This window comes from Mandrillus leucophaeus, unplaced genomic scaffold (assembly GCF_000951045.1).
Source record: "Mandrillus leucophaeus isolate KB7577 unplaced genomic scaffold, Mleu.le_1.0 Scaffold1209, whole genome shotgun sequence".
In the NCBI taxonomy this organism is placed as follows: domain Eukaryota; kingdom Metazoa; phylum Chordata; class Mammalia; order Primates; family Cercopithecidae; genus Mandrillus; species Mandrillus leucophaeus.
The window spans coordinates 94306-119179 of record NW_012100421.1 but is presented as its reverse complement, the minus strand read 5'-3'; the positions used below and the strand labels follow the sequence as shown (position 1 = coordinate 119179).

Here is a 24874-nt window from a genome sequence, read left to right as displayed (position 1 = left end):
GGCAAATTCCCCATGTCCCCAGGTCTTATCTAGAATTTAATGCCTTTAAAGTAGGTAAATTGAACAATTTTCAAAAGTCAAAGAAACAGTTTGACATTAAAGCATTTAGCAAGTCTGAAATCTGACCTTAATTTAGACCAAATGTCTACATTTTTAAGACATTTTATTTTACCAATCATCTTTAAAACTGTCTTTATTTCCAAAATATTGGTAAAGTCATGTGAACAAAAAAGCATTAAAGTTTCTATTTTTCTGCTGAAATATTTTATTTAAATGCTTATTTTTCTAAGCCAATTAATTAGAGCCCTTTTATATATAAACATACAACACATATAAATATACAGACAGAAGATTCAGCACTTGTAATATTTTCATTTGCCAGTTTCTTAATTGGATGACTGGCTTCAGGGTGGAGCCCTTGGAAGAACAGGGCCAGGAAAGGGATCTCTGGTGCCTCCTGTTTTTTCCAAGGAGTCCAGACAGAGTTTGAATGTCCACTTTTAATTAAACTGATATTAACCATAGCACTCTTTAATAAAGTTCTTTTAGAATTTCTTATGCCAAATGGCCAGTATTTCTGGCTTTTGACCTTCACCAATGGTAACAGCACTGGTGCTTAGAGAAAGGAAAATTTCAGACAATTCATGGAGGAGAAAAAAATAGACATGTTCACGCAAATATTAAACGTGAAATGACTCACTTTCTAGGTGGAATTGAACCTGGACTACCACTGTGAAAATGCAAAGCCTTGGCTACTGAGCTACAATGCAGGGCAGTCTCCATTTCCCTTCCCAGGAAGAGTCTAGAGTAGTTAATTTTGAGCTTGCAAAGGCTTGTAACTATTTAATATTATTTTTACAGCTGACTATGACATGAACCCTAAAATTCCTATTCCCTTGAAGGTGGAGACCAAGAGACGGTACTGCCACGTGGTTAAAAGGTCAAGCTCCCAAGGTGGAAACTTCATCCAGTTTTTTTTGGTTGGTTTCAAGGACGTCCAGCCAACTTTCTTACTGACCAGCTTGCTGGGGCTTACAGGTATTCTAAGCCCGTGTTCCATCCTAAAGCATCCCTCAACACAGAAAAACGACCTCATAACACAAAATGCACCAGCTTAAGAATAGCCTTAGAATTCTTTTTTGCATTAATCAAAACTCTACAGAGGAGATAAACACTGATTATTTTATTTTATTGCCATTCATTCAACCATTTGCACAGAGAGGGAGAAGACAGAAATCTGACTGGTAAGAAATTCTCACTTTTTTTGCCAGCATGCCAGGCTTCTGGGTTCCCTTTCCCTGAGCAGCCCTAGTGATCTGGCTTGTGGCACCATTGCCCTAGAAGCCAAGTCACATTATAAAGGAAATTTTTTTTTTCATTCTGGCCAGAGCAAAGTACATGTGATAAAACATAGACATTAGCCATTCCGCTTAGCACCCATATCAAACTAGCAAGCCTTAAATTTACCCCCAGATGGGCCCCGTCATCTTTAATCCAACCTCTGACTTGGAGTTTCAACACGTGGTCTCTGGGCAAGACAGTTGTCTTGAGTAACAGAAAAGATAGGAAAGGAAAGGGAGAGAGAGAAAAGCGTTGCCCGTGGCAGGGTGGGGAAGGTGAAAGGATCAGGAAGGCCAGAGAAAGACCCACCTGTTGCAGTGACACTGTAAAAGTTCAGGCAGCTGCTTCTCAGTAGCAAAAGGATCTTTACCAGCATTCCTATTAGTTCTCAAGTTTCCCCTTTTAGGGAAGAAAAAGCTCCCCATGTCCCACGGTCCTGTACATGTCCAACCCTGTCATCCACAGCCATCAGCGAAGAGTGCAAGACAGATTATTCCCAAGAGAATAGCAGTTAATATCCCATAGCATCAAAGCTGTTCTTAGCCGAGAGGGACTTTACTGAGAGGGGTCTCTAATGCCCTAAATCTTAGAAGGGACTCTGACCGTCCTAAGTAGGGCCTCTAGCCCCGGTTTATAAACTTTCAATTGACTCCCCTCTTAACAGTTGCAATCAACGGAAGAATGCTTGATAACCTCGGTGATAAGATGAAAAACCAAGCATACTAGAAGTGTTCGCTAAAATTAAAAATACAGCAATTACTACAGAAAGATTTTAGTCCAAAAATCCAACTATAGAAACATAGAATGTGAGTGGTAGCACATAAGTCATGGAGATTTTATTTCATGGACCAACAATATGATGATATAAGCCATCTAACCCATTGAAATTATAGGTCTCATCAACAGAATTTTAGTGTCTAGAACCAAAGAAATGTTCGCCTCACTCTAATAGACAATACACTTCAGGAATGAAATAAGCAAATTAGATTGTGTTCAGAGATGAATAACCAAGATGGCAGAGGGAATTAAAATAATTGCTCATGATTACCCTGGGAAATAGAAGGATCAGAAAGGACAACATAGCTGTCTTCATATACTTAAAGCAATGTGAATTGGAAATTGGACTTATCCAGCATAACCCCACTTATTAAAGCCAATGGGTAGAGGTTACAGAGAAAGCTATTCCAGTACAACCAAACGCAAAAAAGTTTTTAAGCCACTTTCTTGAGAAGTGATTGACTTACAAAAAGATGTACCTATTTAATGTATACAACTTGATGAGTTTAGAATTTTCTAGGCTTTGAGTTACAGAGATTTTCTTGTACTGGAAGTCTAATATTCAAACATCAGCATTTTGCCTGCATGAAAAGGACATTGAGATAATTCAGATGTTAAGATTTGATGATTAGAGAATCAGAGGAAATGACCCTTTGAATAAGGGTTTTGGTTTTTTTTTTTTTTTTTTTTTTTTTTTTTGAGACAGAGTCTCGGTCTGTCGCCCAGGCTGGAGTGCAGTGGCACAATCTCGGCTCACTGCAAGCTCCGCCTCCTGGGTTCACACCATTCTCCTGCCTCAGCCTCCCGAGTAGCTGGGACTGCAGGCACCCGCCACCATGCCTGGCTAATTTTTTGTATTTTTAGTAGAGACAGGGTCTCCCCATGTTAGCCAGGATAGTCTCGATCTCCTGACCTTGTGATCCGCCTGCCTTGGCCTCCCAAAGTGCTGGGATTACAGGCGTGAGCCACCGCTCCCAGCCAGGTTTTCAGTTTTCACACGTTCTACCAACTTCTTGTAGAACACTGCTACAGTGAAATGCTAATGGTGATCCATGAATGAGAAGCTCTGTAGACGAATGTTAGGAAATGTGGCCTATCTTCTTTTGGTCATGGGAACTGATAATACGTATAAGCATTTAAAGGGCTTTGAAAAGCCCTTCTCTCTCTCTCTCTCTCTCTCTCTCTCTCTCTCTCTCTGTGTGTGTGTGTGTGTGTGTCTGTGTGTGTGTGGGTGTGTTGCATACATACACATTTCATTTTCTAAGCCAAAGGTCTACAGTTCTCCAATTTATCTGAGCACAGGCCCAGTTTTTCAAGGGACACCTTATAACATCTCACAGAGTAAAGGTTTCACTAAGCAATGTTTAAAAGCCACTGCAGATAATCAGTTCCAGTTAGGCATGAAAATATTCAAAATTCAATGTTTCACTGAATAATTGGCAAAGTCTCATAATTCTAGGCATTAATCAGAATCCTAAAATTGATTGTTAAACTCTTATTCTTACTCATTTAAAATATATGCTCTAAATACTTCGGTATACAAAAAGACATTAAAATTTCCTATCTCTGAAAATAGAGCAGGGTTTTCCCTTTTGTTTTACTTGGGTTTTCACTTTTGTTTTGGTTTGTTTTCCAGTGATAGTATAAGAAAAAAATGTATGTAGCTTTGGGGTATAAATCACTGAATTAAACTCTACATGGCTAAGAATAGGCATTATAATTGGCACATTGTTCTGTTTTTGAATGAAATATCTTTGCAGAAAATAGATTTATTTTAAAAGTCATCTATACTCAACTGTAAGAATACCAAGGGCTAACAATTACAATATTTGCCTGTGAAAGAATGTAAGATTGGAAGCCAGAGAGCCTGGGTTCTGGTGCTAGCCCTAATGGAGACCATTTGTGTGAGTTTTTCATCTCCTGGCTTAAGGGTTGCTTATGGTTGCTTAAGGAATCCCTTCACAAGCAGGAGTTTCTGAGCTCTTTTGACTACTCAAGAATTAGGACTCATTGGCCAGGCACGGTGGCTCAAGCCTGTAACCCCAGCACTTTGGGAGGCCAAGGCAGGTAGGTCACGAGGTCAGGAGATCGAGACCATCCTGGCCAACATGGTGAAATCCTGTCTCTACTAAAAATTCAAAAAATTAGCCTGGTGTGGTGGCGGGCACCTGTAGTCCCAGCTACTTAGGAGGCTGAGGCAGGAGAATGGCGTGAACCCGGGAGGCGGAGCTTGCAGTGAGCAGAGAATGCACTGCTGCACTCCAGCCTGGGTGACAGAGAGAGATTCTGTCTCAAAAAAAAGAATTAGGACTCATTTCTGGGTTTGACTGATTACACCATTCAGACTCCAGGGCCAGCTTCTGTTAGTGAACAATAAATGTAATGACCAAAGCTTTCTCTTGTGAAAGAGAGATGTATTATGTTGAACAAAATAAGTCCATATTCACAGCATTGGCAGATCAAGAAAGCATTGGCAGATCATGTCTGGATCTTTTGAACTACCAGATTATTCCACCTCTCCGTGAATTCTTCTTTGCTGAAGTTGGAGCCTTTGTACTATAGATTCCATATGTCTGATTCAGGCAATGGAGCTTGGAAGAGGGGATGAGTTTCCTATTATTATTATTTAGGTACATGGAGATCTTTGCCTGTGAGTCATCAGCTCCCAAGGTTTTCTGTATGGTTCTGTTTTTATGGTTTCTGTAATAAATGAGATTTTGAAGCCTGTTACTGGCTTAAACTCTGATTGGCTTCAAAAGTACCCAAGCCTGTTATTGCCTACAATTGTAACTTTGAATGGCATCACAAAGAGGAAAGAAGAAATGGAGGTGGAAGAGAGTGGCCGCAAAATAAAAATATGAAACCAGCTTTCCTCCTGCGATGCACCTGGGCACACCACTTCACCTCTCAAGGTTATGTTTGCTTCCATAGATTGACAAAGCGGAAAAGATAATCTCTTCAATTTTCTTTAGTTCCAAAAGTGCAGGAAATACACACCAATCTTTGTGTGGATAAAGATTAAAAGTACCTTACATCAACTTCAGTTTGAACCTTAAAAGCTTTTCAAACATTTAATTTTTTAAAATATGACCAAAAATAGCCCAAGGGAATTTGCTTATTTACTTCCTGAAAAAACTATAGTTTAAAAAAATTGTTGACAAAAATAGAAAACCGATAGCAGAAAATTGTGTATCCAACATATGTGTTGGATATCTATGTATCCAACATATGTATCTAAGCATCGTATCTAATGTCAAATGTCAAATCTACTGACTGTACTGTGGTTACTATCAGAAAAGAAACCCAGCTTTAGAAAATGGTAGAGAGTTCCAAAACTGCAAAGGAGATATCTTAGCAAGCAAGCAGTTGGTTTGTCACAATTTTGTGGGTGCTAGAAATAGACAGTGTGACTCAGTGGACCAGAGAAAACCACTTATTACTCACAGCACAGTAAACAGCACAAGTATCAGCATGCTAATGCCAGTTCCTTTGCCTTTGTGTCTTGTGATGTGACACAATGAACACAAATTGCTGCTACACATACGATGAGTTGCACAGCAGCTGAGGAGCTCAGAGATACGGGTTCAGTGTCTTTTGTAGCAAGCAGTGAACAAATTAATCCTCCTTCCCCAGGAGGCAGAGTCTCAAAATGCTGTGGTCCTCATGTGGTCAGGCAGTGAAGGTTGTTAATTGACTATATGACTAGCTGTAGAAACAACTCAGGGTGAGAAGATAATTCGATCTTGCAGTTCAGCTCAGTCAGTAAGAATGGGCAGGGTTGTTCAGTGGACTCCCTCTCTCAATAATTGACATTCAGCCTAGCACATTCTTGGCTGAACTTAAATTTTTATACGATTATGGCACCCCATCAGCAACTTGAATTAGATATATTGACAAGGACTAGGACCAAATCTGTTTCCACTTATTTCAGTCAATACTGGATTACGGCTATTGTCAACAGAATCCCATCCACGGGATGAGGTCAGTCTGTAGTATTGACCTCAACCATGCACTCCAGGATCCCAGACTCAACTAAATAAGTCACAGAGAAGACTAATAGGTCAAATTTCAGAAAAGCACCTAGCTTCCTTTCTTACAGTATGCATGGATTGCTCCACCATACCGTGGATATTAATCCAAACACAACAGGAACAGTTGGCAACCATACAAATTCTTCCCCATGCAGCCAGCCTGTAGTCTAAGGTCAATCAATGACCCATTTACAATCAGGGAGCTAAGACCGACCTGTTGATATTCTATGGTTTGTTCCATCTCGTTGGCTATGGTAGCTAAAATTAAGAATAGGGTCCTGACCTGTCTCTAAAATGTGGATGCTCTTGCTGGGTAACAGTACTCACACTTCTGTATGGGAATAGAAAACCACATATCCCTCAGGCAGGATAGCCTTCTTTACCTAGGGAACTAACAAAGGGAATGAAATCCAAAGAGTGGTGCCATTGCCAATCATTGCAAGAACTCAGAGATGAACCAAATAGCAACCCCCACATGCGACAGTGGATGGATATCCTCTGGGCCACTCTCTCCCACATATGAACATATAACTTGATTTGGATCACCATGACCTTGGTTTGGTTAAGCTCTACAGGCAGGGTCACCAAGTAGTTGTCACCTGGACAGCCCTACATAGCATGACTCAAGGGCACTCGGTGTCAGGAGAAGCATATGAATCAGTATGAGCTGTCTGAGTGGTTGCGCGGGTAAAAGGGTGATTCATCTGGGGGAGCTGTCTTTGATACACCAGGCACGGTAGAATAATTCTGGACCAAGCAGGCCAACAGGAGATTTTCTGATCCCACAGCACATGGATGAGGATGATAAATTCATCTGATAAATCCAGCAGTGGTACAGGTTGGCAGTCAGAGCTGCTGCTTGTCTCTGATGGACCAGCCTCTCATTTTGCCAAATGAGAGACTGAGATTCAGAGACAAAAGGAGCATTCATTTTTCCCTCCTCTGAGCACCTCCAGGGTCTAAGGTGTCCTTTCCCCAATGAAGTGGGGAGTGGTGCCAGGGAAGCAGTGATTTCGGAATGCTAAGGGGTACCTCCAGGTGGAGATTGTTTCCCTTTCCAGAAGCCTGGAGTTGAAAAGGGCCCCCTGGGTGGTCTGCTGCAAAAACCTGCTACACTGACACAAGTGTCACCTGCAGCTTAGGTCCCCAGCCATATATGGCAGACTTTCTAATCAACTTGTACATAGGACTCAACAGGAGGCATGCATAGGTAAGGCATGTATTATCTCTAAGATCTAAATAGTCCAATTAAGTGCCAGGCTTCCTATCTCTTAGGAGAGCCATAGAGCAAAGAATATTTTATTTACAGTCTAGGATCAACTTTTGAGTCTTAGTCCACATTGTTTTGGAGATCTTGACTTGGGTGACTGGTCCTGTATCTTATCAGAATTGAGAGACTTTCTGGGCCTTCATGTGATTTAGCATTGGCTAATTTTATTGAGACCTTTCAATAGAATATCAATATAGTAAGCCCAATTTCTCTGCAAAAAAAAAAAAAAAGAGAGAGAGAGAGAGAGTCTTGTCCCGTGTTTTGACTCACCTACTGGCGATAAACAACAGGGAAATTCAAGTAGTGCTGCAACAGCCCAGTAAACATGTTTTGGAGGGTCAGCCAGGGAAGGGGTCTTAATCTTTGGGTGCAAAAGGGATTGAGAAAAATACACGGCCAAAGTCCAAAATGGCACACCAGGTGCAATCACAGAGAATTGATTCATTTACAGTCACAATGTTTGTAACAGCCAGGACTATAATACCAACAAAATTCAGTTGGCAATGATCTACCACAAGCCTCCAGATTCCCATTAGCTTTTTTTCACTGGCCGTACAAGGCTGTTACATTGAGATACTACATTTTTCATTAGTCACATTGTATTTACGCCTTTGATCAAGGCTATGGTTTCCTTTTCTCCTTCTGGAATTCTGAATTTTTTTTTTTTAAACTTAGAAGAGAACCAAAGCCAAGCTGTGTCCGGTTGTGCATGCATCCTTCTCTCCCTCTCTACAAAGGGCTCTTCCAACCAAAACAATCTCCCCTGAACATCATGAATATTTACAGAACAAGGATGTAAATTATCAATAGCCCTGGGAGCCACAAAAGTAGTAGATAACAGGCCCTGCCCAGTGGATAGAGTTACTTCCTTTCCAATTTTTTTTTTTTTTTTTTTTTTTGGTATCAAATCTGGGTAGTTAAATGTGTGGTCCTTACAAGAGAATGACCTCAAGAGAACTTAGTGCAATCCCTCAGGAGGACCTAGTACTTAGTCATTTGAGCATGGATATCAAAAAGCAACATAAGGCAGCACAGTGGCTCATGCTTGTAATCCCAGCCCTTTGGGAGGCTGAGATGGGTAGACCGCTTGAGCTCAGGAGTTGGAGACCAGCCTGGGCAACATGGTGAAACCCCGTCTCTACCAAAAATACAAAAATTAGCCTGGTGTGGTGTTGCATGTCTGTGGTCCCAGCTATGTGGGAGACTGAGGTGGGAAATTGCTTGAGCCTGGGAGTGGAGGTTGAGGTGAGCTGAGATTGTACCACTGCACTCCAGCCTGGGTGACAGAGTGAGGCAAGAAAAGTAGTGGAGTCCTCTACCATGGAGGAAGAAACGCCACCTTAAAAATGCATTGGTCATGCTCTGGGTGAGGGTTTGTTGTCAAAGCTGTCATTCTGTCCAGGACAGAACAAGTCTAGGGCAGCTTCAGCCCTCAGGCTTTAAATAGATTCCTCCATGGGATTTCATGAGATTTTATTCACTTAAGAAAACCTTCTTCACTTGGGCATGGTGCCTCATGCCTGTAATCCCACCACTTTTGGAGGCCAAGGCTTGTGGATCACTTGAGGTCAAGTGCTCAAGACCAGCCTGGTCAACATGGGAAACCCCGTCTCTACTAAAAATACAAAAATTAGCTGGGCATGGTGGCACATGCTTATAATTCCAGCTGCTTGAGAGGCTGAAGCATAAGAATTGCTTGAATCTGGGAGGTGGAGGTTGCAATCAGGCAAGATCGTGCCACTGCACTCTAGCCTGGGTGACAGAATGAGACTCTGCCTCAAAAAAAGAAAAAAAAGGAAAGGAAGGGAAGAGAAGGGAAGGGAAGGGAAGGGAAGGGAAGGGAAGGGTAGGGAGGGGGAGGGGAGGGGAGGAAACGAAAGGAAAATCTTCTGGGATTGGCCATAATGTAGTCACTAAAACAGAAATCCAGGGTAGCAAACCTTATTGTGGGACATGATTCTGTCTAAATAACGTAATTTGCACAGTGTTTTAAAGTACAGGGTCCCACATGAGACAGCCTCAGTTCTGCATGCTCTAAGACATAACTTTCTTACTCCTTAATTACACCAGTGCAGCAGCCAAGTGTCGAACAGCCCCTCTGTCTGCTGATCAAAGCACCCCTGGACTTCTTTCCTTTCTCTCTCCCCATGGATCTGCATCTTGGTACTCTCTGTGGGAATACATTGCCCTTCAGGTGTATGCAATTGTAACTTACAACTTGACACAGTTGTGCTTTCCTCCCTAATGGGGCCCGGAATGTTCTCTTGGTCCTTTACCCTATAGGAGAGCAAACAGAAACCAGGGCAGCTTGTTGGATTTTATCCCTCACTTTTCAGCCTCCATCTATTGGCTCAACTCTTGTTCATCAACAGATAGGACAGAGGTGGACCACTCGCTGCCCACCTTCTGCACCATTTGGGCCAGAATATTTGCTACCAGACCCAGGGAGTTCACAAATGTCCCTGAACCCAGCTTATGAGTTCTTGCCTTTTTATTCTTCCAAAAAGTTGTTGTCTGTCTTGGCACCCTGCACTTTGTGCCACTTTGGGAAGAATCTCAACCCCTTAGAAGATGGCAAGAAGTAACAGGATTCCAAAGGAGATGACTAAGCAAGCAAGTAGGTTGCTTTGCCACTCTATAGGTGCCAAAATTAGACAAAAGACTCAGACAATTGACTACTCACAGCACAGCAAACAGCAGAAGCTTTAGCGTAATAGTGCCAGTTTCCCTACTCCCAAATCCCACAAGGCAATACGATGAGACCAGATGGCAGTACACACATAGTGGGTCATCTCACAGTTGAGGAACCCAGAGCTTAAGTCTCAGCACCTGGGGGAGCAATAAACCAACCTCCCCTAGGAGCAAGCAGCCACATTGTGGTCAGTGCTGTGGTCACCTGTGCCTACTTAATTGCCTGTGTGACCAGCTACAGAAACGATCAGAGTCAAAGGACAGTTAGACTTTACAATTTCTCAGGGTCAGCCAGGGTGTGCAGGGACACTTCTGGCCATGATGGACTGCCTCTCCCTAAAATGAGAATGACCTGACCTATTCTTTATTATTAGAAAACATGTACTGAAATATTTAAGGGAAAAGCAACAAATGGTTTAAAAAGATGGTGTGTGTGTGTGAGAGAGAGAGAAACAGAGAGAGAGAGAAAGAGAGAGAGAGAGACAGAAAGAGAGATAAAGCAGATGGTAAAGCACATGAATAAAGCAAATTTACCAAAATAAAATTTTTAAAAAATGATCTTTTACCCTTTTACACTTATTATACAAACATCTGCTTTTCTCCTCAGCAATATTATAATGAATGATAGCAAAAATTATTTGTTAATTACAAAACTTGTTATATTTCCGCAGTCCTCTTTCCTTACCTGAAAATACCAGGCCATATTTCCATGTGTCTGAGCAAATTTTGTTACTGTTCAACACATATGCCAGCTTTACAGTGGCGATCAGGTGGGGTGTAATTCAAATCAGTTACAGGAAAAAAAAATCATTAATTTTGAGAATTGGGTAAAAATAAAAATATCTTTATCTGGAAATAAAGAAGATCAGAAGTACTGAAAAAAATATTGCTTTTCTTTCAAAATGTTGATCAAGTCATAAATGATTGGAGGCTAAAGAGGGAGGAAGAGGGTAACAAAGGGGGAGAAAGAGTTTCGAGTAGAAGGTATTTTTTCAAGGAAGGTATCAATAATATCTCTACAATGACTATACAGTTGTTTTCAGTAGTATACACAAATGAAGAGCATCTTCATAATGAGCCAGAAGATTATTCAAAATGTCTGAAGAGATTGATTAATGTCTTGACATTTAAGAGAAACTGAAACTTGCAGGTGAAAGTATACGAGAAGGTCTTCAGTATAGTTCCTATGGGCAGAAGATGCTCAATAAATGTGTGCTGCAACCACATCTGAAATGTTCACTGTCTTTGCTCTTTCTCTCCTTTCAGCTAGAAAATCTGGAAGCAGAAACTGCTCCATTGCCCTAACAGGATCTCATGCCATTCCGACCTTCACCAAGCTTAGAAGCCACCATGTATGTGGAAGCAGGTTGCTTTAAGAATGTGTAGGAGGCTCTAATTCTCTAAGAAAGTGCCTGCTTTTAGGTCATCCAACCTCTTTCCTCTCTGGCCACTCTGCTCTGCACATTAGAGGGACAGCCAAAGTAAGTGGAGCATTTGGAAGGAAAGGAGTATACCACACTGAGGAGTCTGGTTTGTGCAAGACAGCCAATGGAACCAAAACCCACTGTGGTATGTGAATTAAAGTCATCATAAAAGGTGACCCTTCTGTCTGTAATATTTTGTGTTCAAGCAAATATTTACGACCTCATCAAAGAAAAACCATCTTTTGTTAAGTTCACCATAGAAGCACATAAAGTAAATGCTACCTCTGATCAAAGCACCTTGAATGGAAGGTCCGAGTCTTTCTAGTGCTTTGCAAGGCAATGGATCCATTATTCTATTTTAGATCTTTAACGTTTACCTTAAAATTAGCATCTGGCTAAGGCATCATTTTCACCTCCATTTCTTGGTTTTGTATTGTTTGAAAAAATAACATCTCTTTCATCTAGCTCCATAACTGCAAGGGAAGAGATCAGCATGAAAGGTAATCTAAACCACAGTCATGTGTCAGCTGTAGAAAGGTTGATTCTCATGCACTGCAAATACTTCCAAAGAGTCATCATAGGGGATTTTTCATTCTTAGGCTTTCAGTGGTTTGTTCCCCAGTTTTAAATGTGCAATTTTCTTGCTCCTATTTAAGTGTTCACAAAAGGTAATAGTCAATGAGCTCATCACTTCATCCATGCAGGAAGTCAAGCATTAAAATGTACTCTTTATTTCTCACTGATTTCTCCATACCGCATGCTCCCCACATATTATTTTCTTTTTTTAACTCAGCTCAGAATCCTTATGCCTTTTGAATCAGTGTAATAAAATGGCAGATGTTTTTGCTGATTGCCAGAACAGTTTAAACTTTTTTTAAATAATAGATCCAATAAACATAATCTCAAGACAGACTCAAATGACCATATAAGGAAGTGTGTCATCTATTTTTCAATCCTGTGTAGCTACTTGGATGTGAAATATTAACAATGGCCCAAAAATATTTTCCTGAAGATTGTGTTTATATAATGTTACCACCAATATTTTGGTCTTTTTGATCTCTGCTAAATGTCAAGATTTCCTTTGTAAAGTGTCAATCTTCTAAATAGTTTCTCTAAGACAATTCTCCTCTTTGACTGATTTTCTTTGTTGTGAAACACAGTAGAGATTTGGCAATCACCCATTTTACTTGATCTAGGTAGACAGCCAAGTCAGATGGCCCATGCCGAGAAGCTCTCCATTTTGAACTTTTGTCAGCATTCATTAAACTAGTCAAATACCCCTTGTAGTTATCTGTGAAGATACAAGTGAAAAACTAGGCTGCTGACTTCTGAGTATTCCTGAGTCTACAATCTGCCAGAAGACTCCATTGTAAAATTTGTATTTCTTCATCGATCTGACAAGGCACAAATATGTGCCAGATATCCAAAAGCGATGTTTCTAGAAAACAGCTGTCGGGATCAGAATAACTGAATTTACTCTCAGATCTATTGGCTATACTTATGTGGACTCAACCCATCTCTCCAGTAGATGGGAAAAAACAAAAGCCAAAATAAGTGTTCTAATGTTTCCTTCTGATGAAGTTTCATGTTTGCTTATAATAATCTCCATTTCTCAAATATTGTGTTCCATAATAGACAGATATTATGTTTAATTTTTTGTTTTCTGACAAAAGTAGCTAAAACTAGGACCTTAAAAAGATTTAGAATGTTAAAAAAGTGTACTAGTTTGTATATATTTACATATATACACTACTAGAGCTTCCATAAGTAAAATGGATAATTCAAACAGAGTACAACGTAATATTTGTATGTAAATAACAGAGGAGGAAAATTCATGCTTTTCATGGGCTATGATGGTTTCTCTCAAGGGATGACATAGTATTGCTTTTGCTCATCAGGCTGTTTTTCCACAAACATTGTTTCTGCTTAATACCAGCTCCTAGTACAAATTATCTGGCAAGTTGTTGAGAGCAACTTTGCCTTCAAGTAGGACCTGATCTATCTTTTTCCACAAATGTCATGCGTGTGAACAAGTTTCTTCCATGTCATCTTTGAGACTCTACGCAGAATACACAATAAAGGGGGTTATTTTTAAAATAAGACATTCTAAAGTAAATAATAAATAAGTGCATTGTCAACATTTTTCATTCAAAACCATTTTTTAATGTAAATTTGCTAGAACCACCTTGCAATTCCAAGGCAAGTAGAGACATGACAACCTCGACTCAACTAGATGGGCTAAGGTTTCCGATAAAATCTGAAGATAAAGAAAGTGGAATATTCTGCTTTTTTCTTCCTTCTAATTTTACCCTTGCCTAAGGATGTGATTTCTTTCTGGGTTGGTATCCCAGAAATGCAGACTATAGATATGGGGCAGAAGCTTTGCTTCTTCACCTGATCACTTGCTGTGGAATTTCTAGCTTATTCTGTCCCAAGCAGTTAGTGGTATTTTCTATTTCAATCTCCACTGTTATCTTGCTCCTTCATCCGTCTTTCCTTGCCAATCATTAGAAAGGGAAGAAGAGGAAAGAGACTTGGCTGGGGCAATTGTGAATCCCTAGGACCCTGCTATTAATGTCCCCATAGGAAGGCGCTATCTGTCCTCAGAAGGGAATTTGATCATACTTCTGTTTTAAGCCTCTAGCTGTAACATTGTAGACCCACCTTAACAGCTTGATGATGTTGAATAAAAGAGTATAGCGAAGAAGCTAAAATTTGAGCTTCAAGGTCATGCAAACCAACTTCTGAATACACTTTGAAATTTTCGACTTTATGGTTTTGAGCAACATATTTAAGCTCTCCTAGCTTCAGTCTTCTCTTAAAACCGTGGATGATAATAGCAACCTTACTGAATTGTGGTTAAGATTAAGTGACATAATACATACAAAAATTTGGCCTACCAGGCAGCCAATGCTTCCTATGTGCAGTGAAAATTATAAATGAAAGCTATCAGCACCAAAACAACAACAAGGGAAACTTGGGGAATTCACTGGGAACAATCTCTGCTCATCTTTGGCACTAAACCTTGAGAGAAATCTCCTTGAGAAGGCAGGAAGCCCCTTAAGGGGAGCCTTCTGTGATAGAATGGCATCCCAACGGGGCTGTCAGAAGGAGAACTCCTAATCTGGCCATTTGAGACACTTCTCAACATTGAAATAGACAGTTGCAGTTTTAAAATAAACTCTTCTAAGACACAGCTATGAGTAGGTAAGAGAGCATTCATTTCCTTCAATAATATGACTATGTTGATAAAACTGATATCCATTCACTTGCAAATTTTATTACTGAAAAATCTCACTTAGCTCATTTAATATTACCCAAAAGATGCTAGCAAATTCTGTTTCCCACATTATCACAGCATGCCCTTTACATCTCAGGATCCAGGCAAAAGTTGAAATTCAGAAACATAGATATGAAATGTAGCTAAGATACAAAGAAAATACCTCTGCAAAGATTCTGACCACATTTAACAGAAAGTCCCCAAACCATTCAAAGTCTTTACTTAAGTCTGTTTATATGTTTAAAAGCTAAAAACAAGATATTTTTGATAATGCCTCAATTAAATGTTTTATCTAAATATGTGGAAATGATAAGATGCATACTGCATCTCTCATATAATAAAGATAATCAGTTTTATATGGACATATTCTCCATCTACTGGCAATTACCAAGATAAGATGGCACTAGAAATTTTTCTCCAGCTTATGCCATGAATACTACAGAAGCTGATACTATCCGTTGTGTTTTTACAAATTCTAGAGGGTTCTAGCCAAAGCAACCTAAGAATAGGACATGGTAGCTTAAGTTTCTCAGCTCCTCAACTGGCCACACACACCTAAGTTGTAGTTGTACAATTCTTGAGGTCAATCAGAACCAAAAAAAAACTGCTGCTGGAAGAAATATTATCCTCTTCATAGAAATATCCACCAACAGAAAATTGGTTTCTCAAGGAATCCCTACTGTCATTGTAGAAATATCAAGATTCTTGCCTGGATTCTCAACATAATTCTTTACTCACTGGCCTATTGCTTGGGCTCAGGAGAAGAGTAAGAACATAAAAGTTCATAAATGCCTGGGCCACTACAACTCTAACCACTGTGTTTCCCCCAGTTTGGTATGGTTCAGGATCCATAGTCATAGAACAGGGCATGCAGACTGCATTTAAGACCACTGCAAGTAGAGTCTAAGGCAAAAGTCAATTAAAGAGTCCAACTCTGGGACATCCATTTAAGAGCCATTTAATCCATTTAATTACAAATAATTTCAACTCATAGTCAATGTTCTTCACTGTCATCAAAATATAAAAAGTACAAGGAATTGTGTACATTACAAACTGCTCCAGAAGCAAAACCAAATGTAGATAACTTTGTGAGCTGCATTGTGTGGCAAATGTTCAACCTTTTGTTATGCAATACCACCCATATTGAGTACCATTCTTAAAACAGTAGACAGATGAGTCAAGTTCAATTTAATGCAAACAATATTATTGTGTCCTAAGCACTTCTGTTACTGGAAAGGGATCTGATAGAAACCCCAAAAGAAGATTCTTTGACCTCATGCAAGAAAGAATTCAGGGGAGTCCATAGAGTAAAGTGAAAGTGAAACAGGTCAGGATCAATGGTCTTGTTGTCAAAGGTGTTATCTGAGCTCACTGTCTCAAAACCAAGAAAATTAAGGAGCATGGACACAAAGGGTGAGGTTGGAGCAAAAGTTTAATAAGCAGAAGAGAAAAGCTCTCTCTAGCAGAGACGGGAGCCCAAGTGGGTTGCTGTTTTTACAGCTGAATCCAAAAGCTTTCGTAAGAAACTCCTCTCATCTCTGTAGCTATTTGAGTAACTTCTCTTATCTGAAAAGCTGTCTGTATAACTGCCTCTATCTGTGCAGCTACGGGATGTCTCTAGGCAAGCACAAAGCATAGCTTCTCTTGTTGTATAACTGTGGGTTTGTTTTAAGTAAGCCCCTTTTCCTCCCTGTGGAAGTTCCCACAGAGCAGAAAAAAGCAGGAAACTTTTTCCTGGGAGCCCACTAATCACACAGTGAACAAAAGGCTTCTGTGCTGGGCCTTACTTTCTAAGAGTGCAGCAGTTACAGGTTGAGTTTTCCCCAGGCTGCTCCATTTTTGCCTGCAGCTATGATTTTTCAGGCAGGCTGCTTCTCCAAGGACTAGTCTTAGCTGTCTACCTAACTGATTTGTCCTTTTTTTCTCCCTCAAAAGCAAGTTTATTAGGAAAGTAAAGGAATAAAGAATGGCTACTCTGTAGGCAGTGTAGTGCCAAGGGCTGCTGGTTGGCTATTTTTGTGGTTATTTCTTGATTATACGCTAAACAAGGGGTGGATTGTTCATGAGTTTTCTGGGAAAGGAGTGGGCAATTCCCAGAACTGAGGTTTCTTCCTCTTTTAAGACCATATAGGGCAACTTCCTGACATTGCCATGGCATTTGTAAACTGTCATGGTACTGGTGGGAATGTTTCTTTAGCATGCTAATGCAATATAATTAGCGTATAATGAGCAGTGAGGACAATCAGAGGCAACTTTCATTGCCATCTTGGTTTTGGTGGGGTTTGGCCGGCTTCTTTACCACATCCTTTTATCAGTAAGGTCTTTGTGACCTGTACCTTGTGCCAACCTCCTATGTCTTCCTGTGACTTAGAATGCCTAACCTCCTGTGAAAGCAGCCCAGTAGGTCTCAGCCTTATTTTACTCAGCCCCTATTCAAGATGGAGTCGCTCTGGTTCAAACACCTCTGATACTTGAATTACAAATATAAGGACCGTTGACACTGAGATTTTAAGGAAGGAAAAGTAGATTGACAGTGGACTAAAGGTACTTTTGTAACAGGGTACTTTCCACACAATATTGAATAAATGCAGTGTATACATTTGTAAAGGAATTTTAAGAGCTCAGAAATCATTAAAATTAAATTTATCAATTTTTGAAAGCATCTTCTGACTCAAATATATGAAAAGATTATTCTAGACCCTAGGCAGATATTCAGAGAAAGATCAATTTTCTATGAGTTTTTCCCATCATGCATTTTATGCAAATATAATAATATACTTTTTCAACTCACTTTGCATTTCCTGTTACCTTGTACTGAGAACTTCATTGAAACCTGCACTTGAAATCACACCTAAACTTTAAAAAATTACAGAAGAAGTGGTTTTCCACAGGTATGGAGTGGGATGTTAGAGCTCTAGACATTAATTCCTAGGAATCGCATACCTATGGAAAACAATCCTCTGATCTCCTGTGACACAAGGGATGAGACCTTCCTTTTTGTCTCAGACTCAAAAAACAGTAAGTATTTAATCCATTTGCATCCAAAAGTACTTCATATGCTTGAAACTGAAGTAAAACTTTATTGCAATACATTAATATGCTCCTAGAACATACTACTGGGTCTCAGACAATACAGAAAGTTTATTGTTTATTTGGGAAGAGCAAGGTAAGAATCAAGTTGAAATAATAGAGGGCAAGGAAAAAAGATGAAAGCTTACTCCTGTTAACCATTCTACCATTGGAATGATTTGCCAACACACCTTGCTGCTACTTAGAGGAAGTAGTTCACCTCACTACCTTTTATCCAAAGAAATTATCTCTGAAAACACTCAGACGTTTTGTAGAGCAAGTAGCAGTCTATTCAAAGTTGCAGTTTCTGTAGAATCTCTCAGACCAGGTACAGGACCTACCAAAGGCCACAGCCAAGCACAAGCAGCTACACTAGACAGTCTTACAGCTCCGTGTTTCAGGAAAACTTCTGTCCTGTGGGAGCAACATAAAACTATACCAGTTTTTTGTTAGTGTAAAAATTGCCCAATATTAACCAGAGCAGCCCAAAATGTTTCAGGGTAAAAGTAGATATATTCATATTTTTCAGATGATGTATCTTCATTTTTGATTTTGAAAGAACAGTAATATTAATTATATCCCATGTAGGGGGCTACTGACAATTTCAATGGCACCTGAATTTGCCTCTATCATACATCCCAATGATTTATTGTCATCCAAAGCTATTTCATGAATCAAATATAGTTTTCTACCTGCCCCACAATTGTGTACATAAAACCTAAACCTCTTAAGCAATAAACCTCTTTCATTACACAGGTTTAGATTCGGAGTTTTGTTGCTTAAGTTCCAACTAAAAGTATTACATTCTTAGCATAAGCATACTCATAAGGAAAAATAAGCATTTGTTTTAGGTTATAAAGAGAGAGCATAGAGGCCCTTTGAGACAGTGGGGAAAATTCATCTTCCTATTGTCACAAGCACCGTAATAGGAAGGTTTAGCAACAAAAACTTTCCAGAGAAAGGTGGTTTCCAATATTACCTACAACTTCCTTTGCAATCTGATTTTTGAAAGGACCTAAAAGTTGAAAGCAGGCTATCACATCCCACTTGCTTTCAAGTCTCTTAAACTTACGCTCTTTTGCTTCAAATGCATAAATATTTTATTTAAGTTTGCATTGTCCAATGAGGCTAGAACTGTTTCAATAAATACACAAGGTTACAAAATACCAAATGGAAATGAGAGAAGTGATATAAACCACAGAAGATGTAGGAGAAGAGAAAAAAGAGGAAATAAAGGCGACAACTGATTTCCTAAGAGTCTGGGTAAAACTGAACATAGCCATATTCACTGAACAACATGAGTGAGTTTCATTAATTTAAGCACAGCAAAACTGCTTTAATTAACAAGACCAGAGAGAAGGGAGAGGAGATTACATTTGCATGACATAATGGTTGTGATTTCACTGTCCAAGAGGACAAAGACGAAGTTCTGGGAAGGAGAATAACAATTATTTTCCCCTATTTCAAGAAGGGCAGAAGTGTCCCAACACTACCCAATATTTGCAAAATTCAAATGGCTTATAGGCTCTCCTTCCCTGGTTCCCTTAGGAGCTGGGTTTCTGGGTTGCAGAAGTGCTTTTCATAGTCTGTATCTGGTTGTGGTGGCAATGTCACCACCCTACACTGCTGTGACACCGAAACAACCAAGCCTAGAATCAGCTGGTGACTCTTTTCATCTTCAGGGTAGATTTGGCTACCAAGGTTGTTCACTGCTCTGTGATAGGAAGGCTCAGTGACAGGTGTACAGCCTTCAGTAAAGTCTCAAAGGTTCTCCCAGCAGAGGTAAACATGTGGGTCCTGCTGGTGACATATTAGACTTCTTACTTTCCCCAAATAAAAAAGTGCCGACTGGGTGTGGTGGGTCACGCCTGTAATTCCAGCACTTCTGGAAGGCTGAGGAGGGCAGAACTTGTGTTACAAGGTCAGGAGATCAAGACCATCCTGGCCAATATGGTAAAACCCCATCTCTACTAAAAATACAGAATTAGCCAAGCGTGGTGGTGCACGCCTGTAATCCCAGCTAGTCAGGAGGCTGAGGCAGGAGAATTGCTTGAACTGGGGAGGAGGAAGTTGCAGTGAGCCGAGATTGCGGCATTGCACTCCAGGCTGGTCAACAGAACGACGCTGTCTCAAAAAAAAAAAAAAAAAGCGTGCCACATGCCATGCTATGTGCCCAAAGTTTCCATCGCACAATGCAACCTTGAGATGCAGTATTAAATTCTACACTTTTCCTACCATAGTGATACATGTGGCTTCTCTTTGCTGTATTCTGAGATGTCATGCTTTGAAATCAGTGGCCATGATCATCTAAGGATTCCGCCAGAGACGTCCAAAAGAAGAGGTTTCATTTATAAAGTGAATTTGAATAAAATGGCCAATTAGGTGTTTTCAGAAACACCTATCCCCTACTTGCCTACCCTGTAAGGGTTTAGGGGTTTGGGGGGAGGTTTTGTTTGTTTTTTTTTTGTTTGCGTTTTTTGTTGCCATTGCTTATTTGTTTGTTGTTGTGTTTAAAACTTTTTACTTGTCCCTGAAATGTTTGTCATCACACAGATATGCACTCAGGATGAGAACTACCAGACTAGATTAGGAGGTCCACACCACCAGTTAACATGTATCTGTGCTCATGTCTTGACATTGCAGTGGGCCAGCTACAACCCTCCCCACCCCTCACTTTCACTAAATAACAACTCTCTTCTCTCCGTCATTTTGACTTAGAACCAGTCAGAATTCAATCTCCAATATCCTGACTAGCACAAGAAATGCATGGGTTGATTCTTGTTCTCCTGCATCTCTGCAGGTGGCAAACCTGATTCCTAATGCCTGTTCCTGCCTCTGCAGGGGTCCATTCAGAAAACAGGAAAATAACAAGGGCTTCCTGTAATTCTCTTTGGCTGTAATACAATTTGTTCCTGTCTGCCCCCAGGCTCACCCAGTGCTCTGTCTCAGTGGGGAGCTGTAACTGATCACTGCTGTATTAACTCAAAACTCATTTGCTTTATGGAAATTCATGGCCCTTATTTCTCAAGGGACCAGAGAAAACCAATAGGCCTACTTCCCAGCAGAGTATTTTCCATGCAAGCTACTGCATCTGTATAAATTAGGTTCAAATAACAGAGCATTTCCAGGATTTATAAATTCAGTATTACAAATAGTAATCTGGCAAGTGTTCTCAGGATCCCCTTGCTACCTGTAAATCAATCATTTAACTTCCTCATGGACTGGGGGGAAATAATAATAAGAAAAACTGGTGTTTACCTGAAGAGCTGCCCAGCGATTTGTGTGTTTTCTTAATAAACTTTACCCATGTATTAAAAGAATAAAATGAGGATGGAGTTAATTCTGACTACGGGATTCCTTTTTCACTTTTATAATGAACTCCTTCTTTCTAACTAAATCTTATCATAACCAAATCTATACACCAAATTATTTAATACAATTCCTAATAATGGCTGAAGGACCATTTATTTGAAGCAATGTTCACCACAGCAAAATTTCAGTGAAGGCTAAGAACTGGGAAGGTCCATTGAGGCTCCTTGTGCCAGGATGTAGGTTGCCCCATGAATGTGCACGTGCATATTAAAATACGCGCACCTCTTTTAAGTCTTGTTTTTCTCATAGTAAGGTTGAAACTCATAGTAGGAAATTGAGAGATCAGTTTGGTGACTGTTTTCGTATTGATCCTGAAGACAGTTGAAGCAATCATGCTGGTTGTTCTCGGACTAGCTGGTTTACCACAGAGACAGCTGGAGACTGAGCAAATAAAGACATCATTGAGGAAAAAGGCTACCTTATACCTCATGCAGAGCTGAGGCTCTGATAAATGGGAACTGCCAGATAATAGCTATGCTGTTTCTGACATAAATTTAAAAACTAGAATTGTTCCTTCTGGCTCTGTTTTTGCATAGTGGACAGAGATCTTTGTAAAAAAATAGGAAATTACTGTTAAATCGGATCTGTAAACATAAGTCAGTTTGGCTCTATTGTGTCAAAAGAGAATAGGAGTTTTAACTTATATCTGTGTTTTGTTAATATTTTAAAGCATAGGAACCTCATGTCAGCCTCATATATGATTGGAGACTTCCACATAATTGAGTTTTAGTGAGCACTGTTACAAAAAATCATAATGGAAAAACTAAAATGTCAATAATAATTTCAGATGTGTATTTTAGTTCTCATAAGAACGTCTACATTCATTTGAAAAATAGTTCTATATCTATTCTTGAAACATATTTCTTTAGTTCAAGGTCTGATGAGCTCCCAGACTGCTGGGGATTGCTCTGCAGCCTCTCAAGCTTTTGAAGACTCCTGTGATTTTTTTAAATGGCTGGTTTGGTTGAAGTTTCTCTTATCAGTCAGGCACTTTGCATTTTAAGTGTACTTTGCCACCAACACCCCCCCAGCACACACACACACGCACACACACATACACACACGCATGCGCTCGCACACACACACAACACAGTGAAATGGACCCGCGGGAATTATATGATAGCTGTAATCAAAATAAAATGCAATCAATACTAAAATACAATTTACCAAAAGCTTACCTCCTTATTTGAAAGTCCAGCATCAATAATTTACTTGCACTCTTGTTATTTACATTTGTACTCTGGAAGTAAACTTGAAAATTATAATTTGCTTTCAATTATACTTACTCTGTCTAAATCTTAATTTGAAATTTAAATTATTTTATCTCTACCCAACCATCGGTTTCATGGAAATGTTTAAATTTTCTTTTTTTTTTTTTTTTTGAGACAGAGTCTCGCTCTGTCGCCCAGGCTGGAGTGCAGTGCTCAATCACCGCTCCCTGCAATCTCAGCCTCCAGGTTCATGCCATTCTCCTGCCTCAGCCTCCCGAGTGGCTGGGACTACAGGCACTTGCCACCACACCCAGCTAATTTTTTGTATTTTTGTAGAAACGGGGTTTCACCATGTTAGCCAGGATGGTCTCAATCGCCTGACCTCGTGATCCGCCTGCCTCTGCCTCCCAAAGTGTTGGGATTACAGGCATGAGCCATTGCGCCCAGCCAGAAATGTTTAAATTTTCATAAATCTTGAATCCATAAAATTCAATGCTACCATTTATAATTCAATACTCCTACCATAAAAATTTCAGTGTTAGACATACCTATATGAATATTGGCCTATAAATCCCCATTAATTTAATAGGAATTAAGTTAGAAATACTAATATATATATTCCCTTTATATACTAATTGTATATCCATATAATGGCATTTTAGTACCATTATATGAAAGTATATTTGCCATGCCATGAAAATATATCTACCAATATAAATAGAATATATAAAGGGAATATATATACCAATATAAATAGGAATTTATATTGGCATATACATTTCCATTACTTTAAATGGGAATTAAAGAAAAAATGCCAGTTTTCACTGTCATCCTTCCCCTGGCAATACATTTCCTGAACTTTTACATACTTAAATAACCAATTCTGAAAATGTAAAACAATGAGTGATCTTATTGTTTTCATTTTATTATGTTATATGAAAAAAAGAAACCCTGCAAGGGCAGATTTATTTTTAAAAAATTGAAAAACTACTCTGTCAAACATAACACATAGAAAAGTTAAAAAATAAAAAAAAGTAAATCTAAACATTAGGTGCTCTGTCATTTGTCATTTTTTTATAACATTAATGACACATTTTTTGCTACCCAAATATAATTTCCACTATAAAATAAAAGATGTCCTCCATGTTTTAAATTGCATTTGAAATTCAGGTAACTAATAACCCTTGGTTTTAAAAGATACCTATAATGTTTCCGTGGGGAAAAAAATCAAAATATTGTAAAGAATCTGAGTAAATGAGATCCTCTCATGGTTGATTCAATTCAGACATTTTAAACAGACTCCTGCCCACAAATTATTTTTTCTCTCCAGGAATAGGAATGGCAACTGAATTGTTCCTTCTTTATTCTATAGCTTTAAGTCAAACCTAACATAAGCAATCAACTCTTCCACCCATTGTCCTCTTTCTAGCTGCTTGTATTCCTGAGTCTGAAAGAGGGCAGAATTAATTCGTTTCCTTGACAGTGTTGGGGGTGAAATAAAAGCAAGCTAGACCCCTGCTGCTCTGCACGTGGATTCAGCTTCTTTGCCAGGGTGACATTTTAATTTACAGTAGTCCAGATACCTAAACAGGACATAGAAATGTCAACTGGTCGTATTAAAATAAAAAAGTCTAGAATAGTTTCTGTTTGACGGATTGTGTATCCAAGTAAATAAAAACACAATCACCTTTCAAAACATAGTATGAAATCCACAGTTGTGACAGTGAGCACGACGTGTTTTCTGTGTGTGTTTTGAAGCTCTTTCCCCACATCTGCTTTTCAAAAATATTAGCCTGGGAACCTGTATTTCACCTATATGACCCTGCCAGGAAAATAGAGACAAATACATATATTGTTTGCTGTGATAATGCACAAAAAGGAATGTTTAAAAAAAAAAACACAACATTGTTTTCCTTTTGAAGGTCTGGGAGTTTTTCTTTTAAGTTTTTGGGTTTTTTTTTTTCTTTTCCTCTTCATTAGTGTGTTAGTTCCATCATCATGTCTGTTTACTATTGAAAAATAAAAATTTTAATTTACAGTAGAGACAAAGCTATTATTTCACATTTTATGCACATTTCCAGGTAGGACAGGATGATCAGATGTAGCTTTCAAAAGAACTACCTGCTAAATCATAATGGTCTCATGTGCAGATCAAAATGTCAACTAGTATATCAAAGAGTGAACAATTCACTAAATTATTTTTACATTACTCCTATTTGACTGTTTAAGATAGTTGTATGTAAAATATATAAATGTTTGCATTGTATTATTCTTGATGTACCAGCATACATAAACATATTAGGCTGTATTGTGAGTTTCCTGCATGTAATATGTAACGTGTAATTATATGTGATAAATAAAACCTAAAAATGATACAAATCTAGATTTTCTCTTGTCTTTCTCATTCT

General features: G+C 39.2%; 1 protein-coding gene across 12 annotated transcripts in view; it reads left to right on the top strand.

The window, feature by feature from the left end:
- Positions 1-12152, top strand: part of OPRM1 (opioid receptor, mu 1) — a 123087-nt gene extending 110935 nt beyond the window's left edge. For 3 of the 12 annotated variants that reach the window (XM_011970840.1, XM_011970823.1, XM_011970869.1), the window contains one exon: positions 11377-11503. In XM_011970840.1, the coding sequence (XP_011826230.1) occupies positions 11377-11415 (39 nt within the window). In that variant the 3' untranslated portion in view covers positions 11416-11503. Of the gene's footprint in view, positions 1-707; positions 897-1218; positions 2221-3878; positions 3978-11376 lie in introns of those variants that run through there. The other 9 variants (XM_011970851.1, XM_011970832.1, XM_011970818.1 and 6 more) reach the window with 6 other exon arrangements.
- The last annotated feature ends 12722 nt before the right edge of the window (positions 12153-24874 follow it).